This window comes from Eucalyptus grandis, chromosome 1, assembly GCF_016545825.1.
Source record: "Eucalyptus grandis isolate ANBG69807.140 chromosome 1, ASM1654582v1, whole genome shotgun sequence".
Lineage (NCBI taxonomy): Eukaryota > Viridiplantae > Streptophyta > Magnoliopsida > Myrtales > Myrtaceae > Eucalyptus > Eucalyptus grandis.
Window position 1 is genome coordinate 5,279,429 of NC_052612.1, and position 24,192 is coordinate 5,303,620.

The 24,192-nt window shown below is 37.5% G+C and overlaps 1 protein-coding gene across 4 annotated transcripts; it reads right to left on the reverse strand.

Moving 5' to 3' along the window:
- Positions 1-662: 662 nt before the first annotated feature.
- On the reverse strand, positions 663-24,024 carry LOC104452401 (MLO-like protein 1). 4 transcript variants are annotated; one of them, XM_039316806.1, is made up of 14 exons: positions 8,897-9,048; positions 8,707-8,794; positions 8,306-8,526; positions 7,930-8,046; positions 7,770-7,833; positions 6,477-6,562; positions 3,078-3,152; positions 2,916-3,004; positions 2,710-2,759; positions 2,304-2,344; positions 1,716-1,940; positions 1,519-1,586; positions 1,363-1,426; positions 746-1,239 (listed from the first exon to the last, which is right to left on the reverse strand). In XM_039316806.1, the coding sequence occupies exons 1-14, from the start codon at positions 9,020-9,022 to the stop codon at positions 1,099-1,101; spliced, it is 1,455 nt and encodes a 484-aa protein (XP_039172740.1). In that variant the 5' UTR covers positions 9,023-9,048; the 3' UTR covers positions 746-1,098. The 4 variants fall into 4 exon arrangements, with proteins under 4 accessions (XP_039172708.1, XP_039172740.1, XP_039172649.1 ...); XM_039316774.1 differs by lacking the exons at positions 1,363-1,426; positions 1,519-1,586; positions 1,716-1,940; ... (8 more) ...; positions 8,707-8,794; positions 8,897-9,048 and adding exons at positions 19,550-19,613; positions 19,706-19,773; positions 19,903-20,127; ... (7 more) ...; positions 23,676-23,763; positions 23,862-24,024 and having other exon boundaries at positions 663-1,239; XM_039316715.1 differs by lacking the exons at positions 746-1,239; positions 1,363-1,426; positions 1,519-1,586; ... (9 more) ...; positions 8,707-8,794; positions 8,897-9,048 and adding exons at positions 18,987-19,417; positions 19,550-19,613; positions 19,706-19,773; ... (8 more) ...; positions 23,676-23,763; positions 23,862-24,024.
- Positions 24,025-24,192: the final 168 nt, after the last annotated feature.

The window sequence follows — 24,192 nt, forward strand, 5'->3', positions numbered from 1 at the left end:
ATCGACTCCTGGCTCGGCCACTCTCTCTCTCTCTCTCTCCCTCCCTCTCCCTCTCTTGGCTACTCGGTGTGTGCAAACCCCTCGATTCTTAACTGATGATGAAGGTGGATCTTGAGAGAAGATGGAATATATAGAAGTGGCAAGTTGGCATCCCGCGTTACAAAAGATAATCTCATTATTGCCTTAAACTCACAAGCAGATGGGAGTCATTTTTTAATTGACATGGTGAAAGGCAAAAGGAGATGTTCACACTCTGTAGATTCACTGGTCAAACGAATTTGCACTTAAAAGACACTTCCTCATAATTTCTAAAGTTTCATTAGAAACTTAAAATTTGGAAAATTTTTTTCGAAAAATGATTTCTGTGTTGTTGACAAAAATGAATGAATGCAGAATATTTAATCACCAATGGAAATAATTAAGCATAAATGGTTGTTGATAATGAAAACATTTTCTGTTGAATAATTTCTCTAAGAGATATAATCAATCATTTTTCAGAAAATATTTTCCATATTTAGAATTTTCTGTGAAATATGTACTTTAATTATATTGCGTGAATCTAGCAAGAGCCTTCGTTTTCCTCAACTTTTGTATTATTATTAATAAGCTTTCTTTATCTCTTGATGTAAAAGATAATGTATTTTAAGTAATGTGAAGGGAAGTGAAAGATGATGCGGCTCTACCAACTTTCTTATGCCTCATAGATAGGCCAAACCTTAGAAAAATTACCTACGCAAGAGTTTGGTAATCTTAACGAAGTTCTGGTTCTGATTTACTAAACCCTTTCCAGCGACACCAACCAAGCCCTAGCGGGTTCATTTATATACACGACTTCTTCAAGTGTCCGGCGATCGGTTCCAGGAGTATGGCCGGCCGTGAAACCCTAATTAATGACAAGAGTAATTCAAAGTTCGATGACTTGACAGAAGAATCAGCCAAGACTACGGAGGGACCCAAAAGAGAAGCAAAACTTATTCGACTAAACCCATCGCTGCTCTCCTGGTTTTCATGTACTTTCAGGCTTGCTTCCATCTTGTGCTTCAATGTCTGCTTTCTCCTCTGGCTCAATTTCACCAGCTTTTGTCTGCTCATTTGTCACTAGTCCTTTCTCGAACCCCCTTGGGTTGATCCATTTTCAGTTGCCTTCTTCCTTTCATCCCACTTGTCAATGCGGTCCCAAATGTAAGTCACAATCTTCATTTCTTTCTCTTTTTTCGATCTACTGTGCTTCAATAGCATCTTCATAGTTTCATCAAGACACAAACATAAGAAATATTGCACCTTCAGTCCCATATTTGAATTTAATTAAATAGGTGACTAGTACATATGTCAGTAATAGATGTAGTAACTCAACTTATTTACCTGTTTTTTTATAATGGCATATAGTGGCAGTGTTCTATAACTGCACATGATCTGAACAAACACTCTAAACAACACAATTAGACCAGTTAGCGATTATAGGACTTGATTGTCGATCTTATATGACATTCAGGTTGAAGATAGAATTATCATTCTTACCCTATGACAAGTCTCGGGATGACATAGCCAACCTTTCCCATAATGCATGAGTGAAAATCATATTCGAACTGTAAGAAAAGACGCGGGCATTAGTCCCATTTTCTACCCTTTACCCCGTTTCCCAAGGAGGTATGGTATGTTAGGAACCGATTTTCTCCCAACCAATATAAACAGAAGTTTGGGAAATCAATACTCACCAATATAAAGAAGAAAAAAGCAAGTTCGAAAGAGTTTTGGAAGAGTATGATGTGAATCAAGTCGAGGACAAGGTGAGGCTTTTGGAACCAGAAATCTTTATCTGAAAATTGAATAGCGGTAACTTTTGATTTTGAGGCCCCTGCACTTGAACGATACTCCACGATGATCTTGTCAGTCCGCTGTTTTACTATGTGCTCCAGTTTCGTGCCGACAGCCAGTAGAAGCTGCGAAAAGGGAACACAAAAACTTATTGATTCCACCAAGTAAGACTCAACATGATCTTTTATGGATTCCTCTACAAGCAAAATTTGTTCTTTTAGTGCAAGCAAGAGGTTACATGGTTTAATTCCTATGCATGTCTTGAACATAATTTGTCATTAGGACAAGGCCGTGCCAATCCTCCTCCTACTAATTAGTAGCTATCCTTTTATCAATTTTGTCCAAAAGGCAATGAAATTACATTTACTGCACGTTCGGCCATAGTTTGAACATCCCAAGATACGGTAGAGATTGAAAAGTCAATGGACGACTTTACTACTGCAAAATGCAACAACTCAAAAAGGACGACCATTCATCATTACACTTACAGTCAAGGGAAGGAAGGATATCCAAAAGTAGGCATTCCATCCTGCAAGGAAATATCATCCAAGACAATTCATATGATGTCTTTCTTTGAAATAACTTATGGTCTCACTTTAAAGCAAAAAGGAGAGAAATGCTAATGCTAAGCAATCACTAAGGCTGGTTTACAAAATTGTTCTACTACGTGACGTGGCAGATTGTTAGTAGTGTTGAAAGTGACCCATTTATTTAAATGCTACACTTGCTCTAAAAAATTCAATTTTGCAGATCGGTCTTAATACACATTACATTGCCTGAAAAAAAAAGAGAGGTACTTGAACTTCGTGCAACACTTCTGATTTTGGATATCTTGAACTTTAATAGCAGCAACACAATGGAGAATGTAATACATTTCGTGCCCAAATCACTCACCAGCAACATTCAGGAGCAAGAAAAGCACCACGAACAGCCACAGATACCAACTGCATTGATAAGAACAAGAAAGTCAGTATACCGGAAGAATCCGCAGAATATTTTTTGGAGATATTGTTAGTCATGAAACACTGTCAATTGCAGAAGATACTAGCAGTTCTTCATGAAGGTAACATTTTTTCTAGACACAAAGCAGTATCGTTCACCTGATTCCAACGACTTTGTCAAAATCCTTTTGCACACCATGGATTACGTACTTCTGAAAATGATCTTCGGGATTTTCCATATCACGGGCCTGTAAAGATGGTGGAAGAAAGAAGCCAATTAAATTTAAGGAAAAATAGAGAAGCACAGCCAGAATTTCCTACCTTGATGCAATTCAGACGGATCGCAATGTACTCCAACTCAGTCAAGGACGGAAAAAAGTGCTTGCCAATCGTATGCTGCAGAAGAGGAAGAACTCTTCAGAGACAATCTCATCATGTCTTCTAGAAAGCTTCATTCCACGAAAAGGAGCTTCTACGTGTTGCTTTCTACACTGACTAGGGTATTGAAGAAGATGGAACAAGTTTTTTTGTTGTTGGTAAAAGTACGAATTAGATGGAACAAGTTTGAGTGTGCTATATATACTAAACAGGGAAAAAGTGCCAAAAAAGTCATAAACCTTTTAGGTTTGTGTCGATTTAGTCATAAACTTTTTTTTTATGCCGATTTAGTCCTAAACTTTTTTACGTTGTGAGGCCAATTCGGAGAATTTCGGCTAATTTTTGGCTGGATTTTCACCCGACGGACGCCGGTCGGCTGATGTGTACAATTTTTAATAATATTTTAATATTTTTGAATATTTTTATTTATTTTTTCTTTTTATTTTTATTTTTATTCTTTCTTTTTTTCTTTTTCTTTTTTTCTTTTTCTTTTTTCTTCTCATCTTCTTCCTCGGAGAATGGAGCCGGGAGGAGTCGGCGATCGGCCTTGAGGCCGACGGTTGGGTGAGGTCGACCTCGCCATGGGCCACCTCACCCGTGGTCGCAAGGGCGGCCTCGCCACCCGGCGGGCGAGGCTCGCCCTCGCTAGATTTGGGAGGTCAAGCCTCGCCGGGGGTGTGAGGCCACCCTTGTGGCCACCGGTGAGGTGGCCGGCGAGGTTGACCTCGCCGGTCGTCGTCGCCTCGGCGGTCGCCGAGCTCCGTGACCAGCTGGAGGAAGAAGATGAGAAGAAAAAGAAAAAGAAAAAAAAAAAAAAAAAAGAAAGAATAAAAATAAAAATAAAAAGAGAAAAATAAAATAAAAAATAAAAATATTCAAAAATATTAAAAATTGTACACGTACATCAACGCCGATCAGGTCACGTCAGCTAACTGGCGTCTAGTTAGCAAAATCCAGCCAAAATTGGCCGGAAAGGACTGAATTTGCACAACGTAAAAAGGTTTAGGACTAAATCGGCACAAAAAAAAGGTTTAGGACTAAATCGGCACAAAGCCAAAAGGTTTAGGACTTTTTTGGCACTTTTCCCTACTAAACAGCATATGGAAATGAAATCTAGTGACACCCATTAGGTTTGAAGGCTCCAATGAATTGGAGTACATACGACACACAAACAAAATATTTTCTGCATATCAAGTCTCTGCATATATGGAATGGCATGTGTGTTTTCACATATGCGTATATCAGCCCGTCATCTACAAGGTCTTACTTAAAAAACCTAAGTGGTGAAATTTTGGGAAAATGACACTGGAAAAGCCATAATTTTCCAATGACGCTAACTTTGGTGCAAAAATTTTCGTTGGATCACCGTCAAATTGATGAAAAAAAGATCATTAAGGTGTCTCCAATGATAAATTCTGGCAATTTGTCCCCTATGTTTTTTTTTTCATAGGAAATTTTAATATCTATGTAACTTTCTTATAAAAAATGAAGTCCAAAGTGGATGATGACCTGGCTTAAAGCTCTCTCCCCCCTCTCTCATCCAAGAACAGAGATCGCTTGGCTTGAAGCTCTTTCCCCCCTCTCTCTCATCCAAGAACAGAGATCGCTTGGCTTGAAGCTCAAGCTCTCAAAAGGTATACCAAAAATGGTTTCCATACCTCCTACTCCACCTTCTACGGCAAGCGCAACCCATTCCCCTCTTCCCCGACCTCTCTCTCGACATCACCCCCTTCATTTCCTCTTATGTGCATTTGCGGCTCCTCGGCCTTCATTTTTACCTCCACGTCTCCACGTCCCCTTTCGCAAGCTCTGGCACTCCATCAACTCCCTCATCTCCATCTCCTTGCTCAAAATCCCATGGTAAAAATTGGAATTCCGGTGAGACAAAACACACAAATGAAGTAGCAGACCTCTATTGCAAATTTCAGTTACTATTTTGTCTCAAATCCATGATTGTGAGGTTAGGGTTCGAGATGAGGCTGAATTTGTTCTCAAATCATCTATTGTGAGATCAAGGCTTGAAGAAAGGTTGAATTTGGGGCAATCATGTGTTAAATGGCGTCATTTAGGGCTATTATTGTTGACTGGACACAACAATGAGTCACGTCAATTAGAAGAAATGTTAGGACATTGGCATGTTGGATTTTCAGCATCCGAAATTGAGTTGACACTTAAGTGATCATATTTTTAGTTAGAAAAGTGGCACTTAAGTAATTCGACAAAAAAATTTGACACTAAATTGAACGTTGGAAATAATTGCATTTCTAGTATTATTTTCCTGTGGAAATTCTTATAGTGAGCTGATAAGTAGTAATTCCTGACCAATTCCTTAATCTTAATGCAAATGAGCGATGTATATATAGAGGTTCAAGGGACTCCAAAGGAGAGATTTAGAAAGGCTCACCTCCTGCGAAAGCAGACATCTATATAACACTATTTGCACACACTAAAGCAATGTGGGACTAAGTCCCTGCCCCAGAGGCCTCTAACTTTAATTAGCGACTTAATACGATAGTATTGAGGGCTTAATACAAAAAAAAGGAGACCTAATCGAAAGTCATCCTGTCAATACAACATTCGCTTGTTCATTTTGTAACTCATTAGAAGTTAATATTGATTTGTAAAATTGATTAGTGGCCGATGAAAAGAAATGCTTCAAGACAAATTGCTAGCAGTTAGCAGAGCTCTTCTAGCATAAGGAAGACTCGTGGTAGAGAAACAATACTGATAAAAAAGTAAAAAAGAATAGAAAGTTGATTAAGTAGTTTTAAATTTGGTGATGAAGCTGGAGAGAAGGCGTTGACTGTATTTGTTAATTCGTATAGAGCTTCTATTAGGGGAAATCTGAGAAGCGTATTGGGTTTGACCATATGTCACTAATGTAGTAGCATTATTAATAGACTTGTGTATAAAATACTCTAATAAGAAAATTGGTGTAGTCCCGACATATATTTCCTAGTGAAGATCTACCTTACGTAACTAATTTATATAAAACTTCAGGAGTAAATTTTACTAAGTATGTGATATAATTTCAACCATCCATTGTGAGTTCTCTCCAAGTACTGAAAGATCCTAAGTTTGTCTTCTTTTATCAAATAATTATCGTGATTTAGAAGTACCAAAATATTTTACTCCAAGATTACTTGACAATAAAGTGATAAAAGGGAACAGCCAAAGTTCGAAAAAATATCGTATAGTCTAGACACCATGAAGATTATGCTCATTTCAACTGTTGATAATGCGAGTCCATAGAGGGTCCAACATAATTAATGATTTAGATGATTTCGTTTTAATAGTTTATAAACTATGCAATAACTTCTTTAAAAGACACACGAGACTTACCAACCATCCAATTACTGCTGATCTTTTGCCTCGGTAGGAAAAACAACCATCTTTTTTGGCAAGCTCGGTCAGCTTGCGGCAACGATCTGCAGCTCTCCAATAAGATACCTCATATTAGGCAAAAGATTGACCTATAAAATTGGTATACAATTACGAAACAACTTCTTGTAAATGGGTATACAAGATAGGCACATTCAAAGCATTCAATTCTAATTTACCAGGTCACTTGTCAGTTTATTATTATTATTTTTTTGGTCGTAAATTGATGAAATTTTATTCTATCTGAAAACGCAGAACCCATAAACTGGGCTTCCTTACAAAGTAGGTCCAACAACATTTGGGGAGGGGATGAGACCCAGTCCCGCGGCAGAGCATTTCTTCGTTGAGCTTTTGCGGCCCAGTCCGCGATAGAGTTGGCTTCACGTGGGCAATGGGTCATACGCTACTGTGAGAAGTTCGAAGTCAGTTCAAGGCATTGGGAGACAACTGCATGTGCATCCCATGGGATTATATCTCTGCTCTCCACTGCTTTAACCAACGTTAGACTATCTGACTCTATCTCAAGTGGTTGTTTGTTGTCTTCGTGGGAGTAAGAACATTAGGGTTTTTGAGAGAGCCATGTATTCCGCTTGTGAGGCCGAGGAGACAGGGATCGATTTTGCCAAGCCATCCACAAGCGTCCCTTTAGACTTTTGACAAATACAAGCGATTGCACCTTCCATCGAACTTTTAATCTTTAAGGTTCTGAGGCTTGGGGGTTTCCAGATTTGGGAAGAGGTAGGTGAATAAAGGTTTATTTTTTACTTGAGTTCCACCTTCTGTAGGTATTGAGGGATGTTACAGCTCCCTGGAGTGTTTGTGTTGGGTCTGGGAGTTTCTGTCTAAATATGAAGTTGTTGCGAGATTTCCAAATAAACCAGAAGATGGAAGCCACCAATTCCAGAGATTGTGGGTTTCCTAAGGTATTAAGGAGCTGCAGGAGCCATATCTCTATTCTACTTAACCCTTGAGAATATGGCTGAATGTTTAGGGACGGGTGAGCCCAGATTTCTCTCGTCCAAGGGCAAAGAAGAAGGGGGTGCTCTGTAGATTCCATCTGGATTTTGCACAGCGAACATTGTGGACTTGGAACTACTTTTCGCTTATGTAAATTTTCCATAGTGGGTAGACTATTCTGACAAGCATTCCATAGGATTTAGTTTGTGACTTGTCAGTTTAGTTTGTGGATCGGTTTCTGTGCCCTTGCGATTACTCGGGGGAAAAGAGAAGGATTTAGCAAAAAGAATCACGTACCCTCTTCTTTGATGTAACTCCCGTTCTCTATAATGCATTGCTCCCATTTCCACCAATAGTGTAACTATAATCAACAGCACGGTAGGAAAATCTACAGAATCAATCCAAGATATGTATAAGCAAAATAGAAAATTCTTTTGAGTCAACAGTAGTCATATACCCTTGCTTGTCCACATAGAATGATGACCACGCAGACGATCACGTGAAAGGTGGCTAGCACAAATATGAAAATGTGCAGATGGTGAAGTGCCGTGAGAGATAACAACGGCACCTTCCCCTGAGACAATACGCAACAAAGATTATATGCTGTGCACACTCATTGGAGTAATAATTTAAGCATTTTATAGATTCATCATTTGCTAAAACACTCAATTGTTATCTGTTTGCCAATACTAAAATGAGAGAGAGAGAGATGGAGTAATAATTTAAGCATTTTATAGATTCATCATTTGCTAAACACCCAATGGCTATCTGTTTGCCAATACTAAAATGAGAGAGAGAGAGAGAGAGAGAGAGAGAGAGAGAGTAAACTTTACCTCTTGACAGTAATCAGTGGTGTCCGCCAGGAGTCGGCGTCCTCGACATCCATCGGAAGGGATGGGATTAGTCGAGAAGTGGGCAGTGGTGGGGGAAGAAGAGTCAGCAGGCTTGTGGCAGGGAAGCCAGACGTTGGCAAGTGTCTCCGATATGCAAATCTTCCCGATTCTCGTCTGGAACACCGATAGCAGCAAGGATATGAACCCCAACAGCATCAACTCTGCCAAATTTCCAAAAACAAAACCATCACATATAAGTTATGAACACATTTTGGTTTCATATAAATTTGTCCTGGGACAGTTACGGCGGCCAAAAACCGTGCACATCGATTCCATGTGTACGACATAACGTAAAGCATATAAAACCCGTCTCGTTCTCTATCAATTTTAAGTGCGCTCACCTTCTTTGATCTTCTGTAAGGCATCGAAGAGATGCTTTCGCCTGCCCCTGCGGAGACCCCGGCAATCCTTCTTCGGCCTGCTCAAAAGCTGCGCTCAACAAGAGTCGGTCACACAGTCACCATTGATCACGAGATGAGTATCTCAGGCGGTGATGAAATCATAGTAGAAAGAAAGAAATCAAGAGCGGACCTGCCCGGCGCATTGAAGAAACCTGTGAACAAGGAAAGAAATTAGCACTATCACACAACAAACCACGGCCACCACCCACGTCGACGTGAATTCTAACGTCGTCGTCTCTGCTCCTGCGTCCACCATTCTCTCTCTCTCTCTCTCTCTCTCTCTCTCTCCAGTGGTAGTGCCTTGCTTTACGCACCTGCGTGACATATATAGATTAATAATCAGCGTTTTCACATTCGCACATGTTCATATATGTTTCCTATTTTTTTAAAATGAAAGAAATACATATATGAACGCCTCACAACTGTTTTGATCAAGACGGGTAGACCGATAAAATTATGGTAACAAATTGAGCAGTTCAAATTTGGAATTTGTTTAGAAACATTTCTATTTCGAGAAATAATTTTTTTTCAGAAATGGTATTTTTCTATTTCTACTCCCTGAAACAATTTCTGAGTAAAACTCACTCGTGGGTAGCTGCGTTGGTGTTCGTTCAACTCTTGCTTCGATGCGATCGAGAGTTCGAATCCCCACGTTGCTATTGCGATTTAAGTGGGAGGCCCTGGCGGTGGGTTGCTAGGTTAGCTTCCCCTGAAGTATAGTCACCGCCTTGAAACAACATGGCCAGCGCTAGGATTAGGGTTCCAGCGGATCCTCGGTTACAAAATAATAATAATAATAATAATAATAATAATAATAATAATAATAATAATAATAATAATAATAATAATAATAATAATAATAATAATAATAATAATTTTTGAGTAAGAACGCATTTGGTAACTATATAAAATTTTTATTCTTGAAATAGAAAAAGAACATAAATGCATTTGGTGCAATTCACAAATTTTTTTTATAATATAATATTTCTTTTTTTTTTTTTTTTATTTTTTTTTTTTTTTATTGTTCGTCGCCATCCACTGTCCACTTGGCCGCCGCCGGAAAATATTTTGGTGAGCATAGATCTAGTCTATCGATTAACTTCTCTAATTAGAGTATGTCAACTGTTCAGCTCTATCACTAATCATCAACTCAATAGTCACTAAAATCACTTGTGTAAAGTTATTTGAAGGTGTACGCTAGAATTACTCGAGAAAAATTACTAGCTTTCGATTTTTTCAGTCTAAAAAATGACTTGCTATTGACTTTTGGTGGGACATCTAGGGGTTACGATTGAAAGGGATGTTTGCCAGCTAACGACTTTTTGGGCCTTAAAAAATGACTTGCTATTGACTCACGTCATTTTTCAGAATACGCAAGAGCTGATGTCAGCTTTCATCTCAAAGCATGACGCACGCGGGGCACAAGATTGCCAGCCGGATCACGTGAACGCTCAGAGAGAGAAATAAAATGTGAAAGGAGGACTTCATCTCTTCGTGGACTAATCTGAAGTCATAGTTTTTTCTTTCTTTTGTGTGAGGGGTTATTATCCCTTCCTCTTTTTGAGATTCGAATCTCTTCTTTTGGGAGAGTCCGGTTCATGATTAAGTTTGAGGCCCGAGTTGGATCCTTATCAATTTCTTTTTCTATTAGCAAGAGGAAATAAGACTTTTGACTCCATTAGTCCTTAATACATTATTGACACTGTCTTGCATGAGGATGGACAGTAGGAGTCGCTCATAATCCCTTACGAGTCCAGGGGCTTCAATCCATATTTTAGTGATCGATTTAAGGAAAGGGAGCTAGATTGTTCTTATGGTGTTAAAACCAAATGGCTTTAATCCGAGTCTTTCATGTCTGAGCTGGGGAAAATGGTTTTAATGAATATTAAACTACGTATCCTAAGCTATCAACTGCTGCTAAAATCGTTCAATGGGTAGGTCATTAAAGCATCCAATTGAGTCAAAACATATTTGAACTGGTCAAGACAGAAATTGAGAACTGATCCTTTGGGCTCACTAATTATTTGCTTGTCTCCCATAGCTGATTAGTTAATTGCATGTCTTAATTAGCCTTGCATGTGAATGTTTAAATGTATGTTAGGCTCTCGATGCATGTCCTTCAGCGGGGAGCTTAGACGGGTGATTGGAGCTTAATCAGAGGTTAACGATGTTAGCATATCGTTCTGTGAACATAAGTGGATGTTAATTATCATTAACTATTAATCAATGAATACCCTAGTCAGATTAGGAGGTAGTTGGGTTAATCAATTTGCATGGGCAAAATCAACTCCCGAGCCTAATTCTTAATTAGTGATTGATGAACTTGCTAAATTAATTGTTTTGAATGAGTGCATGATGTGAATGTGGAAAGGATTGGCTGATGAAAACCGATGATGATGGTGGTGGCCATGAGTTCCAAGAAGACCGGTGGCCAAGGAGGCGGTCCAAGAGATGTAATAGATTTAGTCTAGTTTAGCTTAGTTGCGTGGGAAACGAGTCAAATTTCTTGCATCTTGTTTGGTTTCTAGCTGACCCATAATGGCTAGTGATGACTCCTAGAAATTCTTAAGGCTTAAAAGAACTTAAAAATGAAATCCAAAGTCACACAAGATATCAGCTTGGGAGAGCTTGAGCCTAACCAATGGGCCATTTGACCCCTCTTTTTGGGCAATACCTCCAAACGCACTCCCCGACAGACTTGATCTAGTTCAAGAGTGTTTCGACAACTGCTCATTTTAGTTATTCTATTAATGTCAAGCTTGGCAATTTTAATTTCGTAATATTTTGTCAAGTATATTGAATTCTCTTATTCAACCCCTTTAGGTGACACTTCTAGTAATAACAGAGTCGATTCAACGGCAAAATCTATGGTGGACCAGTGTCCAGAGTTTTGGTCAATGGAGGATCAACGTTGATTTTGATCCCGTATTAGTGTTTCGAGAAACTTGAAAAGAGAGATTACGAAATCGATCCTTCAAACGTGTTGGAAGATATGCATCAATCTGGAAGATACGCCCGGATTCTCGACCAATTTTGTTTGTACATAAATTAGCTAGGAATCTTAGATTGAGATTAGATTATGATTTCTAAATATTTCTTTGCCTTTATTATTTCATCTCTGTATTATAATTGCAGAAGCATTGTACATCAGAAGATACAATATTGAATACACAAATTTACAAATCTCTCGTCTTCCTCATCTTCTTTCAAAACGTACAACACTCAAACTTCATGGGGGAAATTAACGAAGCCAAGGGGGTGTTCATCGCTGATCTCACTGTCGAGTCCAAAACTTCAAAGACTTCTTTTTTCATTGTCAAAGCTACTGGCTTGTATAATCTCTCTTTGGGGACTGATTGGATCCGTGGAATTCATTGTGTCCCATCTTCTCTTCATCAAATGTTGGCATTTTGGAATGGAGACAAAGTTGAATATGTCAAAACCAATTACGATGCATAAGTAACCTGGGCAGATTCATTAAAAATGAATCGAGATTGTGACAAAAGAGTCACCGACAAATCATGTGTCATGGAACCTCCAAGAGCCGATCCTATAGATTTGTCCTTTTGCCGCTTCAACAATGGGAATGTTGATTGGATCCCTAAAGACGCTAGCAAGTCAAAAGATAGATATTATCTATATAGGACTTTTCTTGAGATATCCCTGCCCTGAATTGAACCAAAGAAATTGGGTGATATATTCAAAATAGGAAAATAAGGTATCTCTTTCATTCCTTTTCCAATAATCAAAATTTTGAGCTCTAATCTCCAATATAATTAAAGAACGCAATCTTTCCTAATTTGAATCCCCTCAAGTGCATCCCACATGCAAATTTTGGCCACTAACGTAGATTGATAGGCTTGGCCAAATTTTGTTTAATTAAGCTCAAAGCTTCCCTGTGCTAGTCCTATCAAAATGCAACTTATGTGGGCTCATTACTATCCAATTAAAATGAATATGCTCTTAATTTGCATTTAGAAATTAATATTAAATTTTTTATGAGCAGGGGTTGATATATGATTTTCTATACAATGAATGATTAAATGAATTGCCAAAATTTATGTGTCAATAACTGCCCCTCTCTGAAGGGAAGCTTGCAGAGATTTCATTCAAAGACAAATGATATCTAAAATTTAGACTATGCAAATGCAATATGATGATTTTTTTTTTTTTTTTGGGAAGACATATCACAATGAGCCTTTCCTTATTTTCAAAGGCCATGTGATGAAAATGCTGATTGCAGAGACAGAGTACGTACTTGGTGATTAGGGAAAGTGCACCTGTGTATGAAAAGATTCTTATAACCCTGCAAGGCTTGAAGAAATTTGATTTGATAGATTGTCCGGTGATTCCTCGCTAGCAAGGCTTAAATATTTGAAAACAATTGACTTAATTTAAGCACTATAACCATATGAGTTCTAAATTAACATGATTAGTGAACTAGAAAAAAGTCTTAATGGCATGTAGACTATGTTAAAGGGTTATACCATGAAAACCATATATTAGTACACCTATGACAAGTTTATTCTAAACTAATTTTTTGACCACCAGAAATCTTAAATTGGTATATTTATGATAAATTTATCCCTTATTAGTTTTCTTTAAATTTTACCGTCAAATTGCTAAATTGGATGATACGTGGTAGTTGATGGGTGTATCAATTTGGGTTTTTACGTTTTGTTTATCACACGTGTACCAATTTGTAATTTTTCATAGTATTAATCCAATTTAACTGGCTGCAACTTCCTGCTTAGGCCATAAGGGTTTCCTTCGCTAGCCACAATAAAAAAAGTAGAAAAAAGAATAAGATATTTAGAAAAATTTTAAAAAAATTACAAAAATCATCTATATAAGTGCTGGTTGTGCCATGTAGGATGGTTACTGTCTATGTTGACAATTTCCGGCCAAAATTAGCCGAAATGACTATGTTGATCAACTGTCAAAAGGTTTAAGACTAAATTAGTATAATTGAAAAGTTTAGTATTGAATTGACATATGTACAATATGTTACTTTTTCTATAATTTCCCCCCGAGATGTTGTAAAATCCTTAGTCATGTATAAACTTACTTGTTAGTTTTATGGAGATGAACCCATTTAAAGTTGGTCCTTGACCTCATTTTCATAAATTTAAATGATTTTTTTTTCTTTTGTGTGTGTGGGAAACTAGCATTTTAAGCCTGTCTTTATGAAGTAAAAGATGGACACCTACCATGCTGAAACATTTAGCAAATATGAAAGTAGGGCACTTTTATTACCTTGGTTGTGTGGGATGAGTTTGATTGCGAATGTAGCTACCTAGTTAGCCATTAAATAAGCCATTCACAAGAGGAAACAAGGCGTTGTTTGGTTATTTTCTTTTTAAGGGGTGAAAATAAAATAAGAAAGATTTGAAGTGAGAGGCTTAGGGTGCATTTGGTTTGGCTTTGCCGACACCTTTGTAGCCTTAGACTCCGCATGGTAGTATTTCTATTTATTTTTTTGTTCTTTTACTCCTCGGAATAGAAAAAAGAATAAAAATCAATTAATTTATCTATTTCCTGGAATAGAAAAGTGGCCGGGGAATAGATCTGGAACATAAACAATAAGTAGAAAAAAATAGTTTCTTGTTCCCAAAAACAATTTTTAGAATTAAGTTATTTGTTTGCTTTACTTCTTCTTTCTCATCGCTTGCTTTTCGCTAGCCATTGCTGTTTGCCAGCGTTGGTTGCCACGGCCGGTGAGTGGTGGTGGAAGAAGAAAAAGGGAAAAAAATGAAAAGAACAAAAAGAAAAAAATATAAAAAATATAAAAATTAAAAATTAAAATAAATTCTACATCACAAAAAAAATTGTGTGTCGTACTAAACGTATTCTGTTCTTTATTTTTATTCCTAGAATAAAAATTTTGCACAGCTTATCAAGCTCGTTGTTTTACTCAAAAACTGTTTCAATGAGTGGAAATAATAAATAACTATTTCCGAAAAGAAATTATTTTCCAAGAATAGAAATGTTAACAAACGTACACTTAAAAGCTCTTGGCTAAATGCAAATACCATTTGACAAAATTTATGGATAACTCGAGAAGATACAATTGAATTTCCAAATGGCTTTAAAAACCTTTATCCTAGGCAACTCTAGAAGTGCTTTGGAATGTTGCATTTTCCGAATGTAAGTCTTGGATTTAATAATTTTTTTTTTATCCACTCTTGCAATATTCATCTTTCCCACGATTTGCATCGAGAAGCTGCACAAAGGTTGGTGATCGCCCTTAGTGAATTGCGTGACCCCAAGTGATGCAGTCTAAGGTCCCATGGTCACCTAGGTTGCTTGAAAGGTTTGAGATTTGTTTAAAAAAAATAACAAAATTGTAGATTTTTCCAAATGACATTTCCATCAAAATTATTTATCAATATGTTTTTAATTTACACTTTACAAAACAGTATTTGTATTTTGGTAAATTCTTTATACTTAAAGTCCTTTACATTTTATCAAAGACTTTCTCCTAAAGTCAAATCAAATACAACCCTAATATAGTGAAGCCTCCAATGTTTCATTTGTTTTACGCTTCCAAAATGGAGCAAGATGTCATGCTTTTGTTTTGTTTGGATTTTTCGTAATGTTGAACTCATCCAATATTATGTACTTCACAAGATAATGACAATGTCATTTCTCTCAATTATGATCTCGATTCAATCAATGACATAATTCCATAATTTTTTTTTTCTTTTAGCCAAAGAAAACGTAAAAAACTAAAAGAACCTTTACCTTTCACGTGGATGATAGAAGCCAAAGCCAAAGTCAAGTCAATATAAGTGGGACGTCGCTAAAAGGCATGTGTGTCTCCCACCAAAGCAAGTGGCGACAGGTTTTCTTACCTTTTTCCACCTTTATATAAAGATTTGTACGAGAATCTGGAAAAGATTCATAGAATCACATTAGAGGAAAAATGTCTCATCAATGATGATGCAACTTTAGCGGGTTGATGCTTTATTATCAAATCGATCCTATCTCAATTCTAATTGCATATGCATATGTAACAATGAAAATTTTGTATCCATGATAAATTTAGTGAAATCGAACAACATTCTTGATATTATTGACATATAAATTATTTTATAACAAGTCATGTGAATGTGCTTATATAGGAAGAGTGGGTTATCCTCCATCTCAAGAAAATAGAATAATCTTATATCAACTTAAGACTGAGAACTTAACAGGCCAAATTTATACTTATGTATGGGCTACGTTCCATTGAGGTAATCACACTAGTTGCCTCTCCTCAAACTTTTGAGATTGAAAGACTAGATGAATAAGATGCTTCAAATTTTATAATCATGAATAGAGTACTCTTTTCAATATATTAAATGATTTTACATCAATCCAAGATAGATTAACTTAGTCGAAGAAGTCAAGAGTTCTACAAAATATCATGTTTCATATCCGGAATTAACAAATCTAGCGAATTGCCTGAATCAGTACAAGTTTGGTTAAAATACAATGGTAACATATTCAGAGTTCAGTGTTTCTCACTTGGAATAACCTTAGGACCGTGCTCACCATTTTATAGGTGGAGTCCTATACAATGCTAGATCTGGCATAATATTACCTCATCTTGACTCCAATTCTATCCCTAACAAAGAGAAAAATTAAATTTTGTTAATGCTCAATTTGTTTTATGGAAAATGAATGATTTGAAGAAGATTTTCCGAAAAATAATCATTCTTATAGCTTTAAATAATTAGTTAATAGATTTTTTTTTCATTAGTGACAACAATTTATGTCTAAATATTTTTGTAGATGATTTTTTCGTTTATTTATTTGTGTAAGCAACATAAGTGATCTCTTTTAGGGAAATATTTTTTAAATCATCCATTTTTCATGGAACAAACAAAGTCATTACTTTTCTTTTAGGTTATCTATGCTCAAAATTTAGAGAATAGAAAAAAAGTATCCATGTGGTTATTTAGGCTTCGGTGGTCAGGAGTGTCATGCATTAACTTTAGTTTCTGTACTTTTTCTACGATGAACTTATTGATAATTATCAATTAGTCGACCATTTCTTGATAAGAATTTCGATAAGTTAATATTTGCAGCTTCTTTTTATACAACTGAAATAATATCATCATATATTAAACGGTCAATGTAAAGAAAATGTTACACAAACGTTTTTCCCATTCTCAATCTAAGGGAAAAATATTCCAAAGACTCAATCAATGCAGACCAAAATTGTCCGAGGCCCATAGCAATCAAAGCACGGGACTCACGTTTTGGTAAAGCATAGATAAAGTTTATCAATTAACTTTTCTAAGTTGGAGGTGTTGACCATTAACTCTATTATTAACCATCAATTCAAGGGTGACTAAAATTGCTTGTGTAAAGTTACTTTTACGCTGAGCTGTCTATTTTTTCGACCTAGAAAATGACTTGCTATTGACTTTTGGTGACATCTAGGAGTTACAGTTGGAAAATGATACCTGCAACCTATCGATTTTTTCGGACTAAAGAATGACTTGCTAAATTGACTTTAGGAATTTCAGTGCCCACGTCATTTTGCAGAATCCTTAAAGCAGGAGCTGATGTCAGCTTTCATCTCAATGCGTGATGCACACAGGGGACAAGATTGTTGGCTGGAACATGTGACGGGAGAGGGCAATTTTTTTTTTTTTTTTTGAAAGGAGGACTTCATATTTTTATCGTAAGTCATAATTTTTTCCTTCTTTTGTGTGAAAGTTCATTATCCCTTCCTCCTTTTGATATTTTAATGCTCCTCTTTTGAGAGTCCGATTCATAATTAAGTTTGAGGCCTAAGTTCGATGCATATCGATTTGTTTTTCTATTAGCATGAGGAGTTCAAGTTTTAACTCGATTAGTCCTTTACAAATTATTGACCCTGTCTTGTATGGGGATTTTGAAACCTCTTTCTGTTATGGACAATAGGAGTTACTCGGTGTTAAAACCAAACAAGTTTGGAGTTCCAGATTTGGAGAGACTTTTCACCGGGGCTGAAGCTCGTTTTGAGATGAAAGAAATAATATTTTTCACGTCAGGATCATCATGATCCGGGTTGCCTAACCAAAGTCCATTCGGATATTGGTGGGGCTGGGCCTTCGTGAAGGATACTTCTGGCAAAAGATTGCTTCAAACATGAAAATATAGTATGAAAAATCGAACATTTCACCACTCACTCAAATCCCTCCTAGATAGACTTGATCTTTTTCACTTTTTCACACGTGGTCGGTCGATCTATTGTTCTTCGGGTCATTATAGTTATTGTCTTCCTCGTTTGTCCCTAATTGGCCCTGTGGCTGTTTGAAGAGAAAACCCACAAAAATGGAAAAAAGAGAGAGTATAATAATGGGATAAGTATTAGGATCTGCTATATTGAATTCAATTTTTTTTTTTTTGGTGTGACACTTGAACACTAAGCCCATCTTCGTGAAGTAAAAGATGGATACCAATGTTGCAACCCCTCTTTATCAGTTGGGGAAAAAGAAATGGGGTTTAGGGATATTACCTAAAAAGGCGGGCCAATGGATTACGACCAAGTGTGGACTTTCCCAGGCTAACATCTCATGCGACACTGAATTTCGATTTAAGTTCGATTTAACCTAGAAGGTTCTATCTAAGATGGGGGGGCACGAACGTGAGAGGGAGGAGAAAGAGGAGGAGAGAAGAATTATAAAATAAAAATGGGGATGTCACATTAATGGTATCTAAGTAAATAGCTTTATCTTTTTAGTTTTAGTGTTATTTACCTTTTTTCCAATCAGTTTGTATTTTTTTTTTCATAAGTTAAGATATATAATTAGGCAATGACATATTTTGCAACATATATAATTACTTCTTAGTGACCTTTAAATATATTGCATGATTCCAATTTATTTTTCTGTGGAATAATTAATCTTTTCTTATCTAATTAATGTAATTTAAAAAGGTTTTTCAAGTAATGTGAGGGGGAGAGAAGGGAATAGATTGTTGTGAAGACGTGGCTCAACAATAACCTTACTGTATTCTAAATAAGATTTTTAATCTAACTAATGTAAAAGATAATGTATTCTATGTAATGTGAAGTGAAGTGCAAGGGAATAGAGCTTTGTGATGATGCGGCTCAACCACAAACGTTCATTCTACTCAACTTTCTGATGCCTTAAAAAACCTATGTACACAATGGTTTGCTAATCTAAACGATATTCTGGTTCTAATCTACTATATAGCTTTTGCGGCGGCACCAACCAAGCTCCAACGGGTTCATACTTATTTACGACTCCATTAAGTGTCCGATGATTGATGACAGGACTATGGCCCCCGTGAAACCCTAATAAATGACGAAAGTAATTTGAAGTTTGATGACTTGACAGAGGAAGATGAAGATGACTCAAGGTCAAGGACCCAAAGACGAGCAAAACTTATACGACTAAACCAATTGCTGCTCTCCTGGTTTTAATGTGCATGCAGGCTTGGTTCCATCTTGTGATTCAATGTCTGCTTCCTTCTCTGGCTCAATTTCACCAGCTTTTGTCTGCTCATTTGCCACTAGCCCCTCTCTTGAACCCCCGTGGGTCGATCCATCATTAGTTGCCATCTTCCTTTCATTCCACTTGTCAATGCGGTCCCAAATGAAAGTCACAATCTTCATTGACTTCTGTTTTTTCGGTCGATTCTTCGGTCTCATCTTTATAGTTTCATCAAGGCACAAACAAAAGAAATATTGCACCTTCAGTCCCATATTTGAACTCGATTAAAGAGAACAAATAGGTGGCTTGTACATATGTCAGTAATAGATGTAGTGACTAAACTTATTTACCTGTTTTTTTATAATGGCATATAGTGGCAGTGTTCTATAGCTGCACATGATCTGGACAAACACTCTAAACAACACGATTAGACCGATTAGCGATTATAGCACTTGATTGTCGATCTTATATGACGTACAGGTTGAAGATATAAGTATCATTCTTACCCTATGACAAGTCTCGGGATGACATAGTCCACCTTTCCTATAATGCATGAGTGAAGATCATATTGGAACTGTAAGAAAAGACGCGGGCATTAGTCCTATTTTCTACCCTTTACTCAGGTACCCAAGGAGGTATGGTATGTTAGGAACCAATTTCCTCACAACCAATATAAACAAAAGTTTGGGAAATCAATGCTCACCAATATAAAGAAGAAAAAAGCAAGTTCGAAAGAGTTTTGGAAGAGTATGATGTGAATCAAGTTGAGGACAAGGCGAGGCTTTTGGAACCAGAAATCTTCATTTGAAAATTCAATATCGGTAACTTTTAATTCCGAGGCCCCAGCACTTGAATGATACGCCGCGATGATCTTGTCAGTCCGCTGTTTTACTATGTGCTCCAGTTTTGTGCCGACAGCCAGCAGAAGCTGCGAAAAGGCAAGACAGGAACATATTTTTTCCACCAAGTAAGACTCAACAAGATCTTGTATGGATTCCTCTACGAGAAAAATTCGTTCTTTGGGTGCAAGCAAGGGGTTACACGGTTTAATTCCTATGTATGTCTTGAACATAATTTGTGATTAGGGCAAGCCCGTGCCAATCCTCCTCTTGCTAATTATTAGCTATCCTTTTATCAACTTTGTCCTTGATCCAAAAGCCAATGAAATTGCATTTACTGCACGTTCGGCCATAGTTTGAACATCCCAAGATATGGTAAAAATTGAATAGTCGATGGAAAATGCAACAACTCAAAAAGGACGACTATACATCACTACACTTACAGTCAATGGAAGGAAAGATATCCAAAAGTAGGCATTCCATCCTGCAAAGAAATAATATCCAAGACAGATTCGTATGATCTCTTTCTTTGAAATAAATTATGGTAACTTTAAAAGCAAAAAGGAGAGAAACGATAATGCTAAGTAATCACTAAGGCTGGTTTACAAAATTGTTCTACTAAGTGATGTGGCAGATTGTTACTAGTGTTGAAAGTGACCCACTTATTTAAATGCTACACTTGCAGTCTGAAAAATTCATTTTTGTAGATCGGTCTTAAGACACATAACATTGCTTGAAAAGAAAGAGAGGTACTTGAACTTCGTGCAACACTTCTGATCTTGGAAACTTGAACTTTAATAGCAGCAACGCATCACAGAATGTAACGTATTTCATGCCCAAATCACTCACCAGCAACATTCAGGAGCAAGAAAAGCACCACGAACAACCACAGATACCAACTACATTGATAAGAACAAGACAATCAGTATACCTGAAGAAATCGCTGAATATTTTTTGGAGATATTCTTTGTAATGAAACACTGTCAATTGCTGAAGAGACTAATAGTTCTTCATGATGATAAACATTTTTCCTATGAATAGACACAAAGCAGTATTTTTCACCTGATTCCAACGACTTTGTCAAAATCCTTTTGCACACCGCGGATAACGTACTTCTCAAAATGGTCTTTGGGCTTTTCCAAATTACGGGCCTGTGGAGAAGCAAGCCCATAATTTCCTGCCTTGACGCAATGCACACGGATAGCAATGTACTCGGACTTAGTCAAGGACGGAAAAAAGTGCTTGCCAATCATATGCTGCAGGAGAGGCAGAACTGTTCAGAGACAATCTCATCATTCTTCTAAAAAGCTTCATTCCACGGAAATGAGTTTTCGGTATTGCTTTCTACACTAACTAGGGCATTGGGGAAGATGGAACACGTTTGAGTGTGCTATATATACTAAACAGAATATGGAAATGAAATCTAGTGACACCCATCAGGTCTGATGGCTCCAATGTATTTGAGCACATTCAACACACAAACAAAATATTTTCCGCATATTGAGTTTCAGAAATTGCATGTGCTTTCATGTATGCGGATAGCAGCCTGTCATCTATGAGGTCTTATTTGCCAAACCTAACTAGTGAAATGTTGGGAAAAAAGATGCTTGAAATGTTATAACTTATAAACGATGCTCATTTTTGTATCAAAACCTTTTGTCAGATCAGTTAAGTGTCAAAGTGGAGAAAATATTATCATTTAGGTGTTTATGGTGACAAATTTCGATAATTCGTCTCCTACATGTTTTTTCTTTTTTAGTTATGAAATTTTAATGGCTATGTGACTTTCCTATAAAAAATGAAAAAATGAAGTCCAAGGTGGATGATAACCTGGCATAAATCTCCCTCTATCTAATCCAAGAACAGAGATCGCTTGGCTTGAAGCTCAAGCCCTCAAGAAGTAAGGATAATAACCCACTGCAAATCGACCCTAATTTTTTTTTTTTTACAGCTTCAACTCCACCTTCTATAGCAAGCGCAACCCATTCCCCTCTCCCCCAACCTCCACCAACTTCATCTCCTCCTATTTGCACTGTGGCTTTCGCGAGCTCTGGCGCTCCATCAACTCCCTCACCTCCCGCCTTACTGCCATGGGCATCCGCAATGGCCATGTCATCCTCCTCATCTCCCCCAACTCCACTCCTTCCTCCAAATTTCACGGTAAAAATTGGAATTCCGGTGAGATTAAATCATACAAATGAAGTAGCAGACATCTATTACAAGTTTCAGTTACTAGTTTTGTCCCAAGTCCATGATTGTGAGGTTAGGATTTGAGATGAGGCTGAATTTTTTTCCGAGTCATCTATTGCGAGATTAGGGTTTGAAGAAAGGTCAAATTTAGGGCAATCATGTGTTCAACTGTTGATAATGTGAGTTCCATAGAGGTCCAAAATAATTAATGGTTGAGATGATATCGTTCTAATGGTTTACAAACTATGCAATAACTTCTCCTTTAAAAGACACACAAGACTTACCAACCAGTCAATTACTGCTGATCTTTTGCCTTGGTTAGAAAAACGACCATCTTTTTCAGCAAGCTGGGTGAGCTTGCGGCGAAGATCTGCAACTCTCCAATAAAAATACCTCATATTAGTCAAAAGATCGATCTATAAAATTGGTATACAATTATGAAACAGCTTCTTGTAAATGGGTATACAAGTGAGGCACATTCGAAGCATTCAATTCTAATTTACCAGGTCACTTGTCAATTTAGTTTGTGAATCAGTTTCTGTGGCCATGAGAGATTACTCGGGGGCAAGGAAAAGGATTTAGCAAGAAAGAATCACGTACCCTCTTCGTTAATATAACGCTCGTTTTCCCTGTTCTCTATAATGCATTGCTCCCACTTCCACCAATAGTGCAACTATAATCAACAGCATGGCAGGCAAATCTACAGAGTTAACTCAAGATATGTATATACAAAATAGAAAATTTTGTGGGTCACCTGGAGTCATATACCCTTGCTTTTCCGCATAGAATAATGACCACGCAGACGATCATGTGAAAGATTGCTAGCACAAATATGAAGATGTGCAGATGGTGAAGTGCTGTAAAAGATAACAACGGCACCTTCCCCTGAAGCAATACGCAACAAAGATTATATGTTTTGCGCACTCATTGGAGTATTAACTTAAGCATGTTGTAGATTCATCATTTGCTTAAACACCCAATGGCTATCTGTTTGCCAATACTAAAATGTTGTGGAGAGAGAGAGAGAGAGAGAGAGTAAACTCACCTTTTGGCTGCAGTAATCAGGGGTGCCGTCCGGGATTGGGTGTCTGTGATATCCATCGGAAGCGATCGGATTAGTCAGGAAGTCAGCAGTGGTGGTGGAAGAAGAGGGAGAAGGCTGGTGGCAGGGAAGCCAGGCGTAGGCAAGTCTCTGCGGTATGCAAATCTTCCCGATTCTCGTCTGGAACACCGATAGCAGCAAGGATATGAACCCCAACAGCATCAACTCTGCCAAATTTCCAAAAACAAAAACGTCAGGTAAAGTTATGAAAACATTTTGATTTCTTATAAATTTGTCCGAGGACAGTTACGACGGCCAAAACCAATGCACATCAATTCCAGTGTGTGACATAACATAAAGCACATAAAGCCCGTCTCGTTCTCTAACAATTTTAAGTGCGCTCACCTTCTTTAATCTTCTGTAAGGCATCGAAGAGATGCTTTCGCCGGTGCCTGCGAAGACCCTGGCAATTCTTCTTCGGCCTGCTCAAAAGCTGCGCTCAACAAGAGTCGGTCACACGATCACCATCACGAGACGAGTATCTCAGCAGGTGATGAAATCAAAGTCGAAGCAAAGAAACCAAGAGCGGACCTGCCCCACACATTTAAGAAATCTGTGAACAAGGATAGAAATCAGCACTATCACACTACAAACGACGGCCACCACCCACGTCGACGTGAACTCTAATGTCAGATTCGCTGCTCCGACCTCCCCCATTCTCTCTCTCTCTCTCTCTCTCTCTCTCTCTAATGTTAGAACCTTGCCTTAATGTCTACACAGTACAGATGCACCTGCATAATATATAGGGAAAAAACCACAAAAAAATCGTCAAAAGTTAATAGCAAGTCACTTTTTAGGCCAAAAAAAATCGACATCTAGTAATTTTTTCTAGTAACTTTAGCATACACCATCAATGTAAAGA